This window comes from Glycine soja, chromosome 7 (assembly GCF_004193775.1).
Source record: "Glycine soja cultivar W05 chromosome 7, ASM419377v2, whole genome shotgun sequence".
Taxonomy (NCBI): Eukaryota; Viridiplantae; Streptophyta; class Magnoliopsida; order Fabales; family Fabaceae; genus Glycine; species Glycine soja.
Window position 1 is genome coordinate 37,036,812 of NC_041008.1, and position 23,519 is coordinate 37,060,330.

General features: G+C 39.3%; 1 protein-coding gene across 1 annotated transcript in view; it reads left to right on the forward strand.

Moving 5' to 3' along the window:
• The first annotated feature begins 1,610 nt into the window (after positions 1–1,610).
• Positions 1,611–23,519, forward strand: part of LOC114420642 (protein DMR6-LIKE OXYGENASE 2-like) — a 68,621-nt gene continuing 46,712 nt past the window's right edge. The window contains exon 1 of the mRNA XM_028386487.1: positions 1,611–1,786. Coding sequence (XP_028242288.1) covers positions 1,611–1,786 — 176 coding nt within the window. The remainder of the gene's footprint in view (positions 1,787–23,519) is intronic.

Genomic DNA, 23,519 nt, shown 5'->3' on the forward strand with positions numbered 1-23,519 from the left:
CTAAGCTAAACTTAATGTCCCTAAATCCTAGCTCTCAGCTCTAACTCGGAGATAATACTGTGCCCACTGGATCCGCAACACCTTTAATCTCTCTGGCTTCAATGGTCTAGGATCGTTAAAATATTGCATCATGAAATAAATGATAAGTTAATAATGTAATACAAATTATAAAAAAATCAATTTTTTTTGAAATAAACGTACCGCTTCTCAGTTATTCCTGAAACTTCCTAAAATGATGGTGGACATCTAGTGCATGACATAAGAAGTATATATAAGTGGAAGTTTTATGTAAATGACGTACCTTGACGACAATCCACCTAGCAGGAGCCTTTGATTTAGGTTGTGGAGCATCATCAAGACCTTTTATAGCACTGTTCCAGGCGAGTAACAATTAAAAAGTGGTGTTGTTGAGGTATTTGAATGCAAATGCATTGAAAAGAACACTGACCTGTTAATTATCCCCTTAAGGTAGTTGTCTGACCTGTTATGCAATGAACAAAACCAAACAACTAGGTGTTCCTTGGGCCCGATGACCACCATCTGCCAGTGTCTGCTGCAGTGGGGATGAATATGGGTTAGTATATTAGTAAACATTAATTAAATTCAGTTATTTTGTGTGACTTACCCATTCAGGTAGGCTCCAAGGTAGAAATCACGTTTTGAACTCTACATCCAACTCTTTATGTAACTTTCAATCTCAAACTGCGATTGCCCAGACCTCTGAATGGACTGTGGCTTGAGGAATCCATAGATATCAGAATTCCCCGCTCGCATACTTGTATCAGTCAGATGCCTCTTTATGTTAAGTCAAAGTTAAATATTTATGAATTGAAAGCAATAACTTAGGTAATTAAAAGTAATCAAAAATGACTTACATAATCCACAACTGTAACACTGATATGTTGTGACATTGACCACCGTGTGTGATTTCGAAGAGGTCTTCGTGCTTTATGTAGTGCGGGAAGTCTAGATTAAAGACCCCGAACACGGTGGCATCCCATGTAACCTGGTAAGGCCTCAAGAAAAGCTTGGGGATGGTCAATGTCATCAGATAAAGCGGATCATCGACCTCTGGATCTGACTTTTGAGGTGGTTTTGCCGGAGACACAACTGTCTGTTCATGAAACAAAGTTAAATGACCTAATTTTAGGCACGCTGAATGAATTAATTCAAAAAGAAGAAACATATAGTAAGAATAAAGTACCTGCTGTGATAAAGACTTGACCAGATGTGTCGGCCAAGAAAGGAAGGTATGAATTGCCTGCCCCACTAAGGAAACCTCATCAGTGGGTATAGGAACTGGAGCATCTGGATCTTTAACCTCCTCCACACCCACCTTTACTTGGCCAGGCAACAAAAGAGTGTTATGAACAACAGTGGATCCCTCATAAACTCTCCCCAGGGCACCCAGGCAGGTAGGATTTGCTTTGATGTACAAGCCGCACATATCTGAGTCACCCATCTCAGGATCGTTTCCTGAGGGATCAACATAACTCCCCTTTGTGCTTACTCGAGGACCTGAGGGACCAACCGGAGGCTCCGGAGGCAGTGTAAGTCCCTAAGATTGCATCTGGGACTTAAACTAGGACTGCATCTGGCTAAACGATGCCATGAGTTGCCGAGTCACTTTTTATGTGATCGACTCCTCTAGCTGGTCCCTGATTTGCTGGGTTAGCTGCTGCAATTCTTCGGGAGGCAGTGAGGAAGAGTTGCGGGACGTCCGTGGAGCCAATCCAAAGTATTGCTTGATGGTGAAACCGGCTCCAGCAACACGGACACGTCCAGGGTGCTCTAGACGTCCAATAGCAGCGGTGAGAACATCCTGACGTCCATGGGGGACAAAGGATCCCTGTGTCGCTTGCTCCTCAAAGGAATCCTGCACAGAAAAGACACAGTTGTACATGGCATTCACAAAATATTGAAATATAATTCTAATGGTTAGTTGAAAATGACTTACGATCTTCTCAGCGATTTCCTTTGCGGCCTTAGTCGTCATCTCCCCTGCTTTCTTCGTGGGGCCATCTTCCACTTCACGTGGCGTTTGACGGGGGAAGGAGGGTCAATGACGCCATCAACGCTTCCTGACTGTGCAGCTTCCTCCAGCTTCTTCTTGGTCTTCTCAGCCAGGAGATTCTACTCCAAATATTCATAATCCCCACGAGACAAAACGTGGGGGGCAGTGTTCTGTTTCTGGATGGCCTGTGCCTTTTTCCGCACATCCTGCAAAAATAAAACAATAATCTTTCAAATTGCTAGAATGAATTATAACAAGTTGATGTTTTTTGTAAAACAACTTAAATGGCAAACTACATACCTCCCAAGAAGGGTCTCTGCGAGTCTGGCAAAACTGGGCCCATTTTTCCTTGCTTATGTCGTATTTCTCACAGACAGTGTCATCCACACCGTCTTGATCGGCTGCAAGGGCCCATTTCCGCGTGAGGTTTGATTTAAACTGCCTCCATCTTTTGCCGACAGTCTGAAGTAACTTCTTTTTTGTCCTATTGTCAGAAGCCTCTGGGATTTCAAATTCCGCCTGACAATAGTTAATAAGGTTTATTTGTTACAATAATGTATTTTTTGGCTATTAATTAAACAACAACAAATAAGAAAAGAAAAATACTTGAATATCCTCCCAAATCAAGTCCTTCTAAGCAGTAAGGACCTCCTTCCAGTTCTCGTACGTGACGTCCACCTTATCACGCGCCACAATCCCCAAATATGTTCTTAATTTCTTCCTGTGGGGACCGTCGGCCTTGCCGGTACCAGGATCAACGTGGACCACTGGTCTCTCAGCACCAGGTGGTCTAGTAGACAACGATCGTAGACGTGAGGCTTTGCGTGTCTGCTTCACGATAGACGACAAAGGCGATGAGTCGGAAGGAGGAGGAGAAGGAAGAGGAGGAGTAGGCGAGGCAGGTGGAGAAACCATGATCCTTTATACAAGAACATACAAAATGTAAATTTCAATTACAGACAAATATCAACATCAACAGTTCCTTATGTAACTAATTTGGAATTCTGGGGTTCAGGGGTGCTTATGCTTTATTATTGTAGGTGTATGTGTGTGTGTGTGTGTGTTTGTGTGTGTGTTTGGCATGGACTTGAGCTGTGGCCTGTGGTTCCTTTCATCAGTATTTAATAAACAAACTTGGCTTAGTTCCTTTCATCATTATTTAATAAGCATAAACAAACTTGGCTTATATTTTTTAATCTCATAGCATACAAGTCAGTTTGGTTCATGCAGTTTGGTTTCAGAGCAGTTCAATTTTTTAAAACTGAGTTACATTTATTAATGTCATAAGATAATTAATTCTTATTTCTATTCATGATTAAGATATACAACAGCTGGTTCATCAATCTTCAACATTCAGGCTAGGGAGTGCGGATTGGAGAGGTTAGGCTCAGACTTTTGGGAGGGACTTAAGTGCCCATGACATTTTCTTTTTCCATTAAAATCCTTTTTCATCAATCTTCAACATTCAGGCACTAAGGATTAAATAGGTTTTTAGTCCATATAAATATGACTTCATGTAGTTTTGGTATTTCAAATTTTTTTGTTACTATTGGTTCTTGTATACTGTTAAGATATTGTACATAATTAGGGGAAAATGAAATATTGTACTACATAATTAGGGTGATTTGTTTTCTAATTATTTCCATACATAGATAGGTTGATCCTAATCCCTAAACTTAAGGGATAGATTCGTGCTCACTATATATAAATATTGCACTCATTATCATCAAAAATATCGTAATCCCTAACTCAAATTTAGTTCCATATTGAGGTGGTGCATTCTGGCAATGATTGTGACTTCTGCCTAAAACTCAGCATCTCCACTTGTGACATTCTTAAGGCACTTCACTGCCACCACTCTACGGTGATACAAATGCAGAAAGCCATACGAATGCAGCAAGCATATGCATACTTCATCACATACATAGCATAAGATCTAATTTTGTAGTAAAAAATAACATAACAGGTTGCGATCACCTAACCTTTTCAATTTCTTCTAAAAGTTGTGTGTTCTCCTTTGTCCCTTCCTTGTCCCAACCTGTTTCATTAAACCATGTGAACAACATCAATTTTGGTTAACAGTAGTTAATGCACTTCCAACATTAGTTTCTACAATACACACACATCCATAATTAATATCTCAAGGTAATTCTTGTTCCTTGACCTTCAATGCCATTCAAAGATCTATTTTAAATCTCTGAAGTATTCCTAATGACATAATTGGCAATTAGCACTATTAGAAAATATGTTTTCTACATCGGTTATTTATGACTTTTAACATCGGTTACAAAACCGATGTTGAAAGTATCATCGTTAACATTGGTTTTTCTAAAACTGATGTTAACGTAAAATTTACAACATCGGTTATATAAATAACCGATGTTGATAATATGAATTACACCCAAAAAAATGTATTAATGTTGACAGTTAACATCGATTTTTTACAAAAAACCGATGTTAACGAATGTGTTAATGTTGACAGTTAACATCGGTTTTTTTTTTTTATAGAAAATCAATGTTAATATCGAAAACGTTAACATCAGTTTTTTGGAAAAAACCGATGTTAACGGTTAACATCGGTTGCTGTAAAAAACCGATGTTAACGTACGCTAATATCAGTTTTTTTCAAAAAAACAATGTCAACCGTTAACATCGGTTGCTGTAAAAAACTAATGTTAACATACGTTAATATCGGTTTTTTTGAAAAACCGATGTTGTTTTTAGGATTTTTTTTAAATACTGTCTCCATTTTTACGAAAAAACCAAAATTTAACCTATCAATTTAAAATCAGACCACACAGCACACAGTATATATCATTTGCATTGTGCTTTCAAATAGGTTTTAGCAGAAAACTAAGTAGTAAACTATTAATTGAAAAAAAATCAATTGATAACTATAAATAACTATCAACAAAGGTTATTCAATGTTAAAATGAAACAGCAATTGTAAAAAATGTAACGCAAAGTATGGTAAACTAATTAAGTAACCTAAAGTTACATAGTTCTCTAACATCCTATGTTTGATTTCTAACTTTTAGATAATATTGTGCCCACTGGATGCGAAGCGCCTTGAATCTCTCTGCTTCCAATGGTCTAACTTAATTAAAATACTGCATGATCAAATAAATAATAAATTAATAATGTAATAATAATGATAAGAAAACCAACTTTGTTTAAAATAAATAATTACCGTTTCCAAATTATTTCTGAAAGATCCTAAGATTATCGTGGACATCCAGTGCATGATGTAATAACCGCACTCAGTGCTTCCTTTTTGTCTATTACACTAAATACATAATGAAATTTGAATATTAATTAAACGTTAACAACAATTAGTGTACACACACATAAGCAGTATATATAAGTAGAATAAATTTAAAGCACGTACCTTAACAACAATCCACCTAGCAGCAGCCTTGGATTTAGGTTGTGGAGTATCATCAAGTCCTTTCAAAGCACTGTTGAATATGAGGAACATTAAAATATTGATGTTATTGAGTTATGCTAATGCAAATGTATTGAAAACAACACTGTCGCAACATGCCCTTTTGCGGGCGTGCGAGGCGAGGGTCACGGGTGTGCTTTCCAAAGGAGGAAAGATGCGCGGAGTCGCCACCAACGTTTATTTGTGGAAAACATCAGAAAAACCGAAGGAAACCGGTCAAAATGAAAATTCTAAGTTCGGGAGTTATATTTACGTTTGAGGAAGGTATTAGCACCTCTCACGTTTGTCTCAAAGGACAACAACCTATTTTTTAGAATTGTGAAATTGTGTTATCTTACCTTTTGATTTCTTTTTATTTTTGAGGTCGACAAAAGTGGGGCTCTTGCTCCTACGTACCCTCCATCGAAGAGGAAATCAGACCTACGTAGTTCTTTCTTTAAAGGTGAATCAAGCGATTCTTTTACTTGAAAGGTGATCACTTAAAGGTGTTGGGCCTTTAAAAATGATCCTTTTAACTTGGTAAGAAAAAGCTGAGATAAAACTTTCAAATCTTTTACTTTTTTTTTATTTCCAACGTTGTTACGGCACAACCGAACGGTCGGAATTCATTTTAACAGAAATTAATGAATACTACAATTCAAATGATCAGTGGAAATTTATTTTATTTTTAGATTAGGTGCGAAATGACTTAAATAAATGACTGAAGCACGTCAAAAGGGGGTACGGAAAGTAAATGAAAACAAGAATAAAAATACATGAAACAAAATGTGGACCACCATGGGTACATAGAATGAATTGAAAAGCTCGGTTTGGGGTACTTACCGGTTGAAGACCGAAGAAAACGAAGAACGAGCGATGAATGTCGAAGAACGGTTGAAAATCTTCGCGTAATTACTCACGGAAACGTTACGGAAGCGCCTCGGCTTGAATTTTCTTCACGGAAACAATTTTCCTCAGCAATTTCGAGAGAATAAGAAGTGCCAAGAAGGCTGAACCCCTTTTCTTTTTCACTCCTCCCCCTATTTATAGCAAAATAGGGGAGGAGCTTGCCACCCAGCTCGCCCAGGCGAGCAAGGTTGCTTCCTCCAGAAGCAACCGCCTTCTGGAGGAAGAAACTAGAAGGCCCAAGTGGGCCTGATTGCTATTTGTACCCCATTTTTACTAAATGCACCCCCTTTACCTTTTTTGGTAATTCTTTTTCCGTAACGTTACGAAACTTTACGAATTTCGTAACGATACTTATTTTCCTTCCGCAAGGTTACGAATCCTTATGGATTATGTACTTACTCTTTTTTAGCTTTCAAAGAAGTTACGGAAACTCACGGATTGCGCAAAAACACCTCCTTTTGATTTCCGTCACATTACGGAATTTCACGGATCGCGTAAGCCTGCTTCCTTTTGATTTCCGGCACGTCTCGGGACTTCACATATTGTGCAACAAAGGGTGTCAAGTATCTCAAAGCGGCCAATCAAAGGTTGCATATCATCAAATAATAATCCCCGGACAAAATTAGGGTATGACAGTTGCCCCTCTTTACTTACCTCTCATCGGAGATAAGTGGAAAGCAAAGATAAGACACTGATTTCGTCCGTCCTGCCCTTTCCGTGATTAGTCTATAACGACTCTCGTCTCTCCTTCTTCTTTCTCTGCACAACACAAAACAAAATACAAACAACAACAAGAACAACAAATATAATATACATATACACTTGTACACATGTTTGGCGAAGGAACCGATCCAGAAAATAACAAAAAACATATTTCCCAGTCACTGGAGGCTCCGCGCTTGATAACAAAGGACACATGAACAGCGCTAGGCAATGAATTCATGGGTCTCCGAAAAAAAGTGGAGAATGGAGAATTGGCGAACAGCGCTAAGCAATAAATTCGCAGGGCTCCAGACTCGTGGGTGGAGGATGCATGAACAGCGCTAGGCAAGAAATTCATGGGGCTCCGGATAAAAGTGGAGAATGGAGAATTGGCGAACAGCGCTAGGCAATAAATTCACGGGGCTTCAGACTCATTGGTGGAGGACACATGAACAGCGCTAGGCAATGAATTCATGGGTCTCCGAATAAAAGTGGAGAATGGAGAATTGGCGAACAGCGCTAGGCAATAAATTCGCGGGGCTCCAGACTCGATGGTGGAGGACACATGAACAGCGCTAGGCAATAAATTCATGGGGCTTCGGTTAAAAGTGGAGAATGGAGAATTGGCGAACAGCACTAGGCAATAAATTCGCGGGGTTCCTGACTCGTGGGTGGAGGACACATGAACAGTGCTAGGCAATGCATTCATGGGTCTCCGAATAAAAGTGGAGAATGGAGAATTGGCGAACATCGCTAGGCAATAAATTCGCGGGGCTCCAGACTCGTTGGTGGAGGACACATGAACAGCGCTAGGCAATGAATTCATGGGTCTCCGAATAAAAGTGGAGAATGGAGAATTGGCGAACAGCGCTAGGCAATAAATTCGCGGGGCTCCAGACTCGATGGTGGAGGACACATGAACAGCGCTAGGCAATAAATTCATGGGGCTCCGGATAATAGTGGAGAATGGAGAATTGGCGAACAGCGCTAGGCAATAAATTCGCGGGGCTCCAGAATCATTGGTGGAGGACACATGAACAGTGCTAGGCAATGAATTCATGGGTCTCCGAATAAAAGTGGAGAATGGAGAATTAGCGAACAGCGCTAGGCAATAAATTCATGGGGCTCTGAAAAAAGTGGAGAATGGAGAATTGGCGAACAACGCTATGCAATAAATTCGCGGGGCTCCAGACTCGATGGTGGAGGACACATGAACAGCGCTAGGCAATAAATTCATGGGGCTCTGAAAAAAATGGAGAATGGAGAATTGGCGAATAGCACTAGGCAATAAATTCGCGGGGCTCCAGACTCGTTGGTGGAGGACACATGAATAATGCTAGGCAATGAATTCATGGGTCTCCGAATAAAAGTGGTAGGACCGAATGGTCCACCGGGTTTTTTCCACCAAAAAAAGGCAAACATGCTTTTTGCAAAGAAAAATAAATCATTCTCAAGAGCACCATATCTTAGAGAAACAACATACTTATGCCCAGGGTAATCTTCCTTTGTAACCGAAAATGAAAGGCAGGATGTCAAAATTTAGCTTTTAAATGAACATGCAGGGGAAACATCGGGCTAAGCTAAAAATAAACCACTCATAGTGTATAAAGACTCACACAGGCAAGTGTTTCACCCTATTCCCCAAACCATGATTGCGCCATGACTTTATTTTGCACACGATTTCCTATCGAATCAAAGATCAAACGTATGATCATGGACCAATAGGATTTTCTCGAGGGTAGTGTTTTTTGGAGAGGAAGCTGGGTGTTTCGGTCTTTTCCTCTTTGTTCATGTGGGGTGGGATATCGCCAGTCGAGAATGACTTTGAATGGCAATTCGAATGGAAGAGACACCAAAAATGGGTTTTCCTTTGCCGACAGTCACTTATTTTGCCGAAAATTTATCTGGTCTGAAGATTTTCCATTCCCTTTCTTTCATTGATCGAGAATTACTCTGTTTTCCTCCGATCTTTTCCATTTTCACTTCCTTTCGATCTTCGATCGGGAATCCTTCTTTTCTTTCTTTTTTATTGTTCTTTTTTCTTTCTTTTCTTTTCATTTCTTCCTTTTCTTCCCACTTCCTCCTTTCCTTTCTTTGGGAAATCGGGTTTTAGCATTCTATTTGCTCTCCCTTGAGGAGATTCCACTGTCCTTTGCTTCGGGGGAAAGAATGAGGATTCTTTTGATAGGCCAAGGTTCAAAAAGTCTAAGGTTGTGTTTCAATGGGGTCTTTTATCGTGGGAACCCAATCTTGATATCTGGGGCAAAACAAATTTGGGTGTCAAGGTGTCGGTCTCGGGCCGAACTCCCATATCACTCCATAAGGCACGCGTGACAATGACGATTTGAAAACAACGTGCAAAATTAGTCATGGCTACAGACCCAACGTTTCCCAATTATGTTCTTTCATCAGTTCAACGAATTCATCCATTCTTATCTCAGTTATTCCGGAAAATAAACTCTTAGCGTCAGTCCCTTGTTTCCAGAAGATACGTTTGCTCTTTACGAATGATTTATACTTCTTAACTATAACATGTCGACCTTCGCGGTCTTTCTTTCTTTTTCCTTTTTGTTTCATTTTTATATATTCACAAAATTATACACCTATGGTTCTCTATGAAGAAATTTTTCTTTGTATATCTACACTCTTATACATGACAAACTTTTTCTGTATAAGCATTGGAACTCTCTCTCTTTACGTCACACGGCCAAACCCTATTTACATTCAAAGATCTTTTTCGCACACCTATGATTCATACAAAAGTTTCTTTATATACACTCGTTGTTCACACACACAAGAATTTCTCTACACGTATTTTTTTATTAAAAACCTTCTATGCACATTTTCCTTTTTCTTTACATACGCAGACATTTTATTCACAACACTTCTTTCTTTTTTATCATGATTTTGGTTCATTTTATTTTTAGGACGACGTTCCTAAATGAAAAATTCTACGCGATTCCGGAATTTCAACAGACACTATTGACAATAACGAAACAAGTACTAACGTAACGACTTAAACGATATGTATGCACAAAACAAAAGTCAATCAAAACGAAACAAACGTTAGTCCCTCAGTTAAACAAAAGATAGCATACAAATGATAAATGATGGAACATACGAATTTGGGGATCCCACGGTCATGTGGCTCCGCATGCCCCTAGACTCTTGGGTCATGGTAACAAAAGGTGGGGTGGTCGACAAAAGCAGGGCTTTTGCTCCTACGTATCCTCAATTTGTGATGAGGAACTCAGACCTACGTAGTTCTTGATAACTGTGAGACTAAAAATAGTCTCGGTGTTTTCTTCACCAAAATGCGAACATACTTTAGTAAAGAGACAAAACTTCCAACTGATCAGAGCAACATATGCTTTTTGGATGAAGAACAATGTGTCTATCGGGGAAGAAGAGTATGCTAATGAAATTTTCTCATAACCGTAAATGAGATTTTGGATGTTAGCATTTCGTTTCTAAATGACCATTTAGAGGAAACACTAGGTCCAACAAAGATAGGAGAAAATCACTCAAAGTGTATCAATCACACACAGGTAAGTGTTTTATCCTAATTCCGAACCATAGATATGTCATGACTTGATTTTGTAAATCATTTCCTATCAAATCAAATATTACATGTGTGATCATGGATCAATAGGACCTTTTCTTGGGAATGGTTTGTTTTTCTTCGTAGGAACTTTGGCTTTGAGTGTTTTTGGCCTTTTCCTTTTTTGTTTTTGTTTAGTGTGAGGTGAACAAGTCACTGACGCACAGGATTTTGGTTGGCAATCAAAGGGAAAGGGCCACTTTAGGTCGTGGTTTCCTTTCTTCTTCTTTTTTTTTCGTTTACTTGGTGACAATTCTGTATTGTTCAGATATTGTCTGGCCCAAAGACCTTTCTGGATGTTTCTTTTGTTTTCTTCCGATCCTTGATTGAGAATTTTCTTTCCTTTTTTTTGCTTTCTCCCATTCTTTGATTGAGAATTTTTCTTTTCTTTTTTTATCTTTTTTTTTTGTTTTCTTCCGAGTGCAAGGATCGACGTTCTCATCCTGGGTCAAAGTTTATGATAAGTTGGGATTTTGGCTCAAGGCTTGTAGAACGGCTGGTCATGATATATGTCAGGGTTTGGCCAGCGGTTCGGGGATAAAGGGGATGTCCCACATTATTTCCATGATATACATGCAACAATGATGATTAGGAAATTTTATGCAAAACTAGTCATGCATGCACCCATGTGGACACTCAAGCATCAAGTTTTTATGGTCATGTGACACTAGGGCTCAGGATTCATTTTCCCTATTTTAAGTCAACCCAGTATTTCCAAAATATGTTCTTCTATCAATTTGTGCATTCATCTGAGTCTATCTTGGGTGTTCGAAAAACTTTTCACAGCATTTACCCTTCAAATGTGTATACACATTTTTTTTCAAAAACTGGTTATGATCAGTGAATTTTTCAAAGAAAAGCTGGAAGTTATCTCTTTTCACAAGCATGTTGTTTTTTAGATAGACAACTTTTTTTTATTATTATTTTTTATTATTTTTTTCTTCCTCTTTATTCTTTTCTTGCTCACTCTCTTTTTGCTCTCTTTTTTTCCATGAGGTATTTTGCTACATACGTATATTTTTGTGAGGTATTTTGCTATATACATGCGTGTCCAAGGTATCTTGCTACCTAAACATACATATATACATTTTGTGAAGTATTTTTGCTACATACATGCATATCCAAGGTATCTTGCTACCTAAACATATATATATATTTTGTGAAGTATTTTTCCTACATACATGCATATCCAAGGTATCTTTCTACCTAAACATATATATATATATATATATATTGTCGCAACATGCCCTTTTGCAGGCGAGCGAAGGCGAGGCTCACGGGTGCGCTTTCCAAAGGAGGAAAGATGCGCGGAGTCGCCACCAACGTTTATTTGTGGAAAACGTCGGAAAAACCGAAGGAAACCGGTCAAAATGAAAATTCTAAGTTCGGGAGTTGTATTTACGTTTGAGGAAGGTATTAGCACCTCTCACGTTTGTCTCAAAGGACAACAAGCTATTTTTTAGAATTGTGGAATTGTGTTATCTTAACTTTTATTTCTTTTTATTTTTTGAGGTCGACAAAAGCGGGGCTCTTGCTCCTACGTACCCTCCATCAAAGAGGAAATCAGACCTACGTAGTTCTTCTTAAGAGTGAATCAAGCGATTCTTTTTACTTGAAAGGTAATCATTTTAAGGCGTTGGACCTTTAAAAATGATCCATTTACTTGATAAGGAAAACTGAGATGATGAACTTTCAAACCATTTTTAGTGACTTTTTTGTGGACGAGCTTGACTAGGCAAGTTGATTTTAGCCTTAGTTTCACTTTAGATATTAGTCAATTCAATTAAGAATGAGAAATCCCAAAGAGAAAACGTCCGATTGATTTTTTTCGCTTTATTTTACTAAAAGGTATTTTTTTATTATTATATTATTATTTTACCTCTTTTTCAATTTCCAACGTGGTTTCGGCACGATCGAACGGTCAGAATTCATTTTAACAGAAATTAACGGATATTACAAATCAAATGATCGGTGGAAATTTATTTTATTTTTTGATTTAGGCATTAAATGACTTAAATAAATGACTGAAGCACGTCAAAAGGGGGTATAGAAAGCGAATGAAAACGAGAATAAAAGTACATGAAACAAATGGGGACCACCACGGGTACATAGAATAAATTGAAAAGCTCGATTTGAGGTACTTACCAGTTGAAGACTGAAGAAAACGAAAAACGAACGATGAATGTCGAAGAATGGTTGAAAATCTTCGCGTAATTACTCACAGAAACGTTACGGAAGCGCCTCGGCTTGGATTTTCTTCACGGAAACAATTTTCGTCAGCAATTTCGAGAGAATAAGAAGTGCCAAGAAGGCTGAACCCCTTTCCTCTTCACTCCTTCCCTTATTTATAGCAAAATAGGGGAGGAGCTTGCCACCCAGCTCGCCCAGGCAAGCAAGGTTGCTTCCTCCAAAAGCAACCGCCTTCTGGAGGAAGAAATTGGACGGCCCAAGTGGGCCTGATTGCTATTTGTACCCCCCCCCCCCTTTTTACTAAATGCACCCCCTTTACTTTTTTTGGTAATTCTTTTTCCGTAACGTTACGAAACTTTACGAATTTCGTAACGATACTTATTTTCCTTCCACAAGGTTACAAATCCTTACAGATTATGTATTTACTCTTTTTTAGCTTTCAAAGAAGTTACGGAAACTCACGGATTGTGCAAAAACACGTCCTTTTGATTTTCGTCACATTACAAAATTTTCATAGATCGCGTAAGCCTGCTTCCTTTTGATTTCCGGCACGTCTCGGGACTTCACATATTGTGCAACAAAGGGTGCCAAGTATCTCGAAGCGGCCAATCAAAGGTTGCATATCATCAAATAATAATCCCCGGACGAAATTAGGGTATGACATCAAGCAACCCACTTGAGATTTTCCACTCTCTTTGTAAGACTCCTTTTACAAAGTCTGAACCACACAGGGACAACCCTTCCCTTGTGTTCAGGAATCCTCTACAACAAGAGACCCACGATCTCTTAATCCCTTTTTAGAAATAAGAAGAAGAGAAGAAGAGATCTCTCTTAAAAGAGATAGATTGTACAATGAAGATCAATCAAAATTTCTTATTAAATATGCAAGTGGTTGACCAAGGAATCTTTTTGAGAGGATAAGACATTTCAGTTCAGAAAAACTCTCAATCTTTTGAGAGGATAAAACTTTTTGGACAATGAAAACTCTCTTTAAATTCGTGTTTCCAAGTCACATATAAATAGACCTTTGATGGTCATTCATAAACCATTTGAATAGATGTGACTCTTGGAAATTATATTCTGAAAATCCCCTCTTCAATTACAAGACTTGTGTAATCGATTACAGGTTTTAAAAATTTGAATTAAAACGTTCAATAAACTACTGGTAAGCAATTACCATCCATGTGTAATCAATTACACGTTATAAATTTTGAATTCAAATTTCTAGTGACTATTATAAACATTTTTAGCTGTTGGTAATCGATTACCAGAGAGCAAATCTCAATTTGAAATGATAGAATTCTTTGGTCAAACCTTTTTTTTTCAATTTGGAAACTTCTTCCTAAAGATTCTAGAGATCAACTTGATCATATATCTTGATTTTCTTGGATTCTTGTCTTGAATAAAACTTAGAAGCACTTGATCCTTTAGCATCATCAAGACATCAAAACATCTTGCTTCTACATAGGAGTCATTTGACTTAATCCATCAACTGAAAAATCCTTCAACTATTTCTCATCCTTGGAAAATTCTTTTTGCAAGAATCAACTGCTTCTTTCATTCTTCCTCACTACGAGGTTGTGAAAACAAGACAACAATTGGTACCTCTAAGCCCTACACTGGGGCAATGAAAGGCACCATGCATAAACCTCAAACGAACCTAGGGGCAGATTAGAAGTTCTCACCCAATAGGTTCCTTGCTACAAGGTCATGACGAAAGACAACGATTGTACCTCAAAGCCTTACACTGGGGCAATGAAAGGCACCATGCAAAAACCTCAAGCGAACCTAGGGGCAGATTAGAAGTTCTCACCCAATAGGTTCCCAGCTACAAGGTCATGACGAAAGATAACAATTGGTACCTCAAAGCCTTACACTGGGGCAATGAGGGGCATCGTGCATGAGCCTCATGTGAACATAGGGGCAGATCAAAAGTTCTCACCCGTCGATGTTTTTAAACAAGAAAAAAAAGGGGGGGAGACAAACCCTGGAATTTCAATAGATTGATTAAACGTCAAACGGCTCCATTGCCGTCACTCCAAAATGGTCAAAATCAAACAGAACATACACTCTGAGGGAGTTCCCGGAGAGATTTGCGAAAGGTAGGATAAGGTTGCATGAATTATCACATTTTTCAAAAGGACAGTCAATCTGTGTTTTCCAAAAAAATTAAATCAAAATCAAAGTCACAAAATAGGGAAAGAATGTCATGAACATTGTACAACTTTCCATTGCATTGCATTGTTTCATATGAGGTCAGCATTACCAAATTTCACAACAAAGGTTGCATGCGTCTGCATCCCTAAAAATCATGTTAACTACATAGATTTCCTACATCTTGTGTCCAATCTTTTTGGATGACCGGCCCTCTCGATGAGTCGATCTCTTGCTTTCTCATAAAGGTGGACCCTTGGGTACTAGTACCTATCACCTTTAGAGGACTATATGTCCTCGCCATCAGAGGACTGCACATCCTCGCCTGCAGAGGGCTGCACGCCCTCGCCTTTAGAGGGCTACGCGTCCTCATTTTCAGTGTGCTCCATATCCACACCTTAAGAGAATATAAGGTCCTTTGCCCTTAGATGCTTCACCGAGACTAGCGCTCCTGGTTAAGGGGCCAGTAGTTTCCTTTTATCAGTTCCTGGGCCACCCCTTGATATTGGAGGGTGACCAACTGTGTGAGCACATCCAGAGAGGGAGGCTATCACGCATCTACTATGCATACCGGGGAAAGATTTCACCCGTGCCGCTGCAAAAAGACGAGTGCGGATCATGCGCACCAACATGACCACTCTTACATGGATATGGATGACGTTGCTATTTAGCAACATTCTGCCCAGCGACCACAATGCCAATCTCCCCCTGCAGATGTATTAGTTGGTCTGTGCCGTCATGACATAGGTAAGTATACACATGTCTCAATTGATTTCCGATGTCATCTATTGTTTGCAGGGATCGCGCCCACATGACGCCCAGTGGACTCGAAGAAGTCCAACAGGGCCCTGGGGTTTCCAACTCTGGTTACGGGCCTTTGTCAGTCCTACAGGATGCCCGTTCCCCCCAGCAAGGGATCACGCCCGCAAGACACTCTATGGACCCGGAGAAGTCCAACAGGGTCTTGGAGTTGCCAAGCTCTAATTACGGGCCTTTGTCAGTTCTACGGAGTGCCTGTCGCCCCCATCAAGGTCATTAGGCCCCCTACTAATCGAGCTTTCATCAAGAAGTACTGCGTCCCCAGGCAGGCGCAGGGCGAAACACCACAACAGCCTGGGGATGGCCGACAGCGGGAAACAGACGCACCGCCATCACCTCTAGAGTTCACCTCAGCTCATCCACAAAAAGGTTAGAGCGTTGCTTATGACCCATGGCCGACCAATAGGCGACCAAGTCCAAAGCCAAAGGTAAGCAAAGTACTAGGTCCGTGACCGACAAGCCATCACGCGTCCAGCTCAAGACGTTAAAGAAGCGCTACTAGGAGGCAACCTAGTACCTTTTAAATCTCTGCTTGTTATTTGATCACTTTTGTTTCTCAAGTCATAGCAGGACACACCTAGTTGCTCATGATCCTAGGAATTTAAATAAAACAAGCACAAGCTCGGAAGGTAGTCATACCTCACAAAATATATATATATATATATATATATATATATATATATATATGTATGTATGTATGTTTAGGTAGCAAGATACCTTGGATATGCATGTATATAGCAAAAATATCTCACAAAACATATATATGTATGTTTAGGTAGCAAGATACCTTGGACACGCATGTATATAGCAAAATACCTCACAAAAATATATGTATGTTTAGGTAGCAAAATACCTCATGAAAAAAAAAGAGTGAGCAAGAAAAGAAAAAGAAGGAAGAAAAAAAATAGAAAAAAAATAATAAAAAAAAATAAAAAGTTGTTTAGCTAAAAAACAACATGCTTGTGAAAAGAGATAATTTCCAACTTTTCTTTGAAAGATTTTACTGATCTTAACCAGTTTTTTTAAAAAAATGTGTATACACCTGAAGAGTGAATGCTGTGAAAATTTTCCGAACGCCCAAAATGGACTCGAATGAATGCATGATTTGATAAAAGAACATATTTTGGAAACACTGGATTGACTTAAAATAGGGAAAATGAATCCTGAGCCCTAGTGTCACATGACCATAAAAACTTGATGCTTGAGTGTCCACATGGGTGCATGCATGACTAGTTTTGCATAAAATTTCCTAATCATCATTGTTGCATGTGTATCATGGAAATAATGTAGGACATCCCCTTTATCCCCGAACCGCTGGCCAAACCCTGACATATATCATGACCAGCCGTTCTACAAGCCTTGAGCCAAAATCCCAACTTATCATAAACCTTGACCTAGGGTGAGAATGCCAATCCTTGCCCTCAGAAAACAACAAAAAAAAAAAGAAAAGAAAAATTCCCAATCAAAGAGTGGGAGAAAGCAAAAAAAGGAAAGAAAATTCCCGATCAAGGATCGGAAGAAAACAAAAGAAACATCCAGAAAGGTCTTTGCACCAGACAATATCTGAACAATACAGAATTGTCACCAAGTAAACAAGAAAAAGGAAACCACGACCTAAAGTGGTCCTCTCCCTTTGATTGCCGGCAAAATCCTGTGCGCTAGCGACTTTCTCGCCACGCACTAAACAAAAACAGAAGAGGAAAAGACAAAAACAATGAAAGCCAAATTCCCCACCTAAAAACCATTCCCAAAATAAGTCCTATTGATCCATGATCACGCATGTAATCTTTGATTTGATAGGAAATGATTTGCAAAATCAAGTCATGACATATCTATGGTTCGGAATTAGGATAAAACACTTATCTTGTGAGATTGATACACTTTGAGTGATTTTCTTCTATTTTTGTTGGACCCAGTGTTTCCTCTAAATGGTCATTTAGAAACGAAAAGCTAACATCCAAAATCTCATTTATGGTTATGAGAAAATTTCATCAGCATATTCTCCTTCCCCAATAGACACATTGTTTTTCATCCAAAAAAGCATATGTTGCTCTGATCAGTTGGAAGGTTTGTCTCTTTATTAAAGCATGTTCACATTTTAGTGAAGAAAACACTGAGACTATTTTTAGTCTCACAGTTAGCAAGAACTACGTAGGTCTGAGTTTCTCATCACAAATTGAGGATACATAGGAGCAAAAGCCCTGCTTTTGTCGACCACCCCACTTTTTGTTATCGTGACCCAAGAGTCCGGTGGCATACAGAGCCACATGACCGTGGGATCCCTAGATTCGTATTTGTATGTTATTTCTTTTGTATAACTTGAGGGACTAACGTTTGTTTCGTTTTGTGCATACATGTCATTTGAACTGTTACGTTAGTGCTTACTTCGTTGTTGTCAATAGTGTTTGTTGAAATTCCGGAACCGTGTAGAGTTTTTTATTTAGGAACGTCGTCCTAAAAATAAAATGAACAAAAATCATGATAACGCCAAAAATAAGAAAGAAGCGTTGTGAACAAATGTTGTGTCTATGTATACAAAGAAAAGAAAAGAGTTTTATATATATATATATATATATATATATATATATATATATATATATATATATATATATATATATATGTAAAAGAAAATGTGTATAGAAGGATTTTGTGTGTGTAAATAATGTGTGAAAAGAAATTCTTGTGTGTGTGAGCGACGAGTGTATATAAAGAAACTTTTGTATAAACTACGGGTGTGTGTTGGAAAAAGCGAAAAAAGAAATCTTTGAACATGAATAGGGTTTGTATATAGACCGTGTTGACGTAAAAAGAAAGAGTTTTAATGCGTGTGTATACAGAAAAAGTTCGTCATGTATAGGAATGTAGGTGTACAAAGAAAAGCTTTTCTCATAGATGGCAATGGATGTATAGTTTTTGTGAACATAAAAAAATGAAACAAAAAGGAAAAAGAAAGAAAGACCTTGAAGGTCAGCATGTTATGCTCGTAGGAAGCATAAATCATTCGTAGAGAGCAAACATATCTTTTGGAAATGAGGGACTGACGCTAAGAGTTTATTTTCCTGAATAACCGAGATAAGAATGGATGGATTCATTGAACAGATGAAAGAACATAATTTGGAAACGTTGGGTCTGTTTGTGTAAATCCCCAGCCGTAGTATCACAATGCCATAAACTGGATGCTTGAGTGCCCACCTAGTTGTGGCCATGACTAATTGCACATTGTTTCCAAATCATCATTATTACGTGTGCCTTGTTGAAATGATATGGAAGTTCAACCTAAGACCGAGACCTTGACACACGAATTTGTTTTGCCCCAGATATCAAGATCGGGCTCCCACGATGAAAAGACCATGTTGAGACACCACCTTAGGCTACTTTGAACCTTGGCCTATGAAAAGAATCCTCATCCTTTCCCCTGAAGAAAAGGACAGCAGAATCTCCTCAAGGGAGAGCAAATAACGAACGCTAAAACCCGAATTCCCAAAGAAAGAGATGGAAAGGGAGAAATGAAAAGAAAGAAAAGGAAGAAATGAAAAGAAAGGAAAAGAAGGATTCCAGATCAAAGATCGGAAGAAAGTAAAAAGGAAAAGATCAGAGGAAAACAGAATAATTCCCGATCAATAAAAGAAAGAGAGGATAGGAATCTTCGTACCAAATAAATTTTCGGCGAGGTAAATGACTGCCGGCAAAGGAAAACCCATTTTTAAATGGTTCTTCCTTTAGGATTGTCATTCAAAGTCGTTCTCGGCTGGCGATATCCCATCCTACCTAAACAAAGAGGAAAAAAACTGAAACACCAAGCTTCATCTCCAAAACACTACCTTCGAGAAAATCCTATTGATCTGTGATCGTGCGTGTGATCTTTTAGTTCAATAGGAAAGCATGTGCAAAATAAAGTCATGGTGCAGTTATGGTTTGGGATTAGGGTAAAACACTTGCCTGTGTGAGTTTTTATACACTATGAGTGATTTATTCCCAGTTTCAGTTTGACCCGATGTTTCCCATGAATGTTCATTTAAAAGCTAAATGTTGACATCCTGCCCTTCATTTTCGGTTACAAGGAAAATTACCTTTGGCATGGGTATACCGTTTCTCTAAGATATGGTGCTCTCGCGAATGATTTATTTTTCTTTGCAAAAAGCTTGTTTTCCTTTTTAGGTGAAAGAACCCGGTGGACCATTCGGTCCCACCCTCAAAATCTTATTCGGAGACCCATGAATTGATTGCCTAGCGCTGTTCATGTGTCCTCCACCATTGAGGCTGGAGCCCCGCGAATTGATTGCCTAGCGCTGTTCGCCTATCCTCCATCCTCCAATCTTTTGGAGACCCATGAATTGATTGCCTAGCGCTGTTCATGTGTCCTCCACCATCGAGGCTGGAGCCCCGCGAATTGATTGCCTAGCGCTGTTCGCCTATCCTCCACCCTCAAATCTTGTTCGGAGGCTCATGAATTGATTGCCTAGCGCTATTCATGTGTCCTCCACTATCGAGTCTGGAGCCCAGCGAATTGATTGCCTAGCGCTATTCGCCTATCCTCCACCCTCAAATCTTGTTTGGAGACCCATGAATTGATTGCCTAACGCTGTTCATGTGTCCTCCACCATCAAGTGCGGAGTCTCCGGTGACTGGGAAATGTGGTTTTTGTTATTTTCCCGATCCATTCCTTCGCCAAACATGTATATATGTATATTATGTTATTGGTGTTTTTGTTGTTTGTGTTTGTTTTGTGTTGTGCAGAAAAAAGAAGAAGGAGAGACTGGAGTCGTCATAGACTAATAACGGAAAGGGCGAAGACGGACGAAATCAGTGTTTTATCTTTGCTTTCCTCTTATCTCCGATAAAAGGTAAGTAAAGAGGGGCAACTGTCATACCCTAATTTCGTCCGTGAACTATTGCTTGATGGCATGCAACCTTTGATTGACCGCTTCAAGGTACTTGGCACCCTTTGTTGCACAATATGTGAAGTCCCAAGACGTGCCGAAAATCAAAAGGAAGCGTTGTTACGCAATCCGTGAAATTTCGTAACGTGACGGAAATCAAAAGGAAGCGTTGTTACGCAATCCGTGAGTTTCTGTAACTCTTTGAAAGCTAAAAAAGGAGTAATTATATGATTCGTAAGGTTCTGTAACCTTACGAAAAGAAAACAAGTATCGTTACGAAATTCGTAAAGTTTTGTAACGTTACGGAAAAAGAATCACCAAAAAAAGAAAAGGGGGTGTATTTAGTAAAAAAAGGGTGCAAACAGTAACCAGGCCCACTTGGGCCTTCCAGATTCTTCCTCCAGAAGGCAGCTGCTTCTGGAGGAAGCAACCTGGCTAGCCTGGGCGAGCTGGGTGGCAAGCTCCTCCCCTATTTTGCTATAAATAGGGGGAGGAGTGAAGAAGGAAAAGGTTCAGCCTTCTTGGCACTTTGTATTCACTTGAAATTGTTGAGGAAAATTGTTTCCATGAAGAAAATCCAAGCCGAGGCGCTTCCATAACGTTTCCGTAACGTTTCTGTGGGTGATTTCACGAAGATTTTCAACCGTTCTTCGTCATTCATCGTTCGTTCTTCATTGTTCTTCGGTCTTCAACCGGTAAGTACACCAAATTGAACTTTTCAATTCATTCTATGTACCCGTGGTGGTCCCCATTTGTTTCGTGTACTTTTATTCTCTTTTCATTTACTTTCCGTACCCCCTTTTGACGTGCTTCAGTCATTTACTTAAGTTATTTTCTCGCCTAATCGAAAAATAAAATAAATTTCCACCGATCGTTCGATTTGTAATATCCGTTAATTTTGGTTAAAATGAAATCCGACCGTTCGGTCGTGCCGTAACCACGTTGGAAATCAAAAAGAGGTAAAATAATAATATAATAATCAAAAAATATCTTTTAGTAAAATAAAGCGAAAAAATCAATCGGACATTTCTCTTTGGGAATTCTCTTTCTTAATTGAAGTGACTAATAACTAAAGTGAAACTAAGGCTAAAATCAACTCGCAAAGTCAAGCTCGTCCACAAAAAATCACTAAAAAAGGGATTTGAAAGTTCAATATCTCAGTTTTTCTTACCAAGTAAATGGATCATTTTTAAGGTCCAACGTCTTAAAATGATCACCTTCCATGTAAAAAGAATCGCTTGATTCACCCTTAAGAAAGAAGTACGTAGGTTTGATTTCCTCTTCGATGGAGGGTACGTAGGAGCAAGAGCCCCGCCTTTGTCGACCTCAAAAATAAAAAAGAAATAAAAGTTAGGGTAACACAATTTCACACAATTCTAAAAATAAGGTTGTTGTCCTTTGAGACAAACGTGAGAGGTGCTAATACCCTCCTCAAACGTAAATACAACTCCCGAACTTGGAATATTCTTTTTGACCGGTTTCCTTCGGTTTTTCCGACATTTTCCACAAATAAACGTTGGTGGCGACTCCGTGCATTTTCCTCCTTTGGAAAGCGCACCCGTGAGCCTCGCCTCGCTCGCCCGCAAAAGGGTAGGTTGCGACAACGTGCAGTCCTCTGAAGGTGAGGCCGTGTAGCCCTCTGATGGCGAAGGCGTACAACCCTTTGAAGGCGAGGACATGTAGTCCGCTAAAGGCGAGGACATGTAGTCCTCTAAAAGTGAGGGCGTGTAGCCCTCTCAAGGGGAGGACGTATTGTCCTCTGAAGGTGAGGGCGTGTAGCCCCCTAAAGGTGAGGGCATGTACCCAAGGGTCCACCGTTTTGAGAAAGCAAGAGATTGACTCATCGAGAGGGCCGGTCATCCCAAATTCCAAAAGATGGGACATTAAGTGTAGGACATCTATGCAATTAACATGATTTTTAGGGATGCAGATGTATGCAACCTTTGAAATTTGGTAAATGTGGACTTCATACGAAACAATGCAATGCAACGGAAAGTTGTACAATGTTCATGACACTATTTCCCTGATTTCGATTTTGATTTAATTTTTTTGGAAAACACAGATTGACTGTCCTTTTGAAAAAGGTGATAATTCATGCAACCTTATCCTATCTTTTGCAAATCTCTCCGGGAACTCCCTCAGAGTGTATCTTCTGTTTGATTTAGTCACTTGACCATTTTGGAGTGACGGCAATGGAGCCGTTTGATGTTTAATCAGTCCATTGAAATTCCAGGGTTTGTCCCCCTTTTTTTTTGTTTAAAAACATCGACGGGTGAGAACTTTTGATCTGCCCCTATGTTCACTTGAGGCTCATGCACGAAGCCCCTCATTGCCCCAGTGTAAGGCTTTGAGGTACCAATTGTTATCTTTCATCATGACCTTGTGGCTGGGAACCTATTGGGTGAGAACTTCTAATCTGCCCCTAGGTTCGCTTGAGGTTTTTGTATGGTGCCTTTCATTGCCCCAGTGTAGGGCTTTGAGGTATCCATTTTATCTTTCATCATGACCTTGTAGCTGGGAACCCATTGGGTGAGAACTTCTAATCAGCCCTTAGGTTTGCTTGAGGTTTATGCATGGTGCCCTTCATTGCCCCAGTGTAGGGCTATGAGGTAACCATCGTTGTCTTGTTTTCACAACCTCGGAGTGAGGAAAAATGAAAGAAGCAGTTGATTCTTGCAAAAAGAATTTTCCAAGGACGAGAAATAGTTAAAGGATTTTTTCAGTTGATGGATTAAGTCAAATGACTCCTATGTAGAAGCAAGATGTTTTGATGATGCCAAAGGATCAAGTGCTTCTAAGACAAGAATCCAAGAATCCAAGAAAATC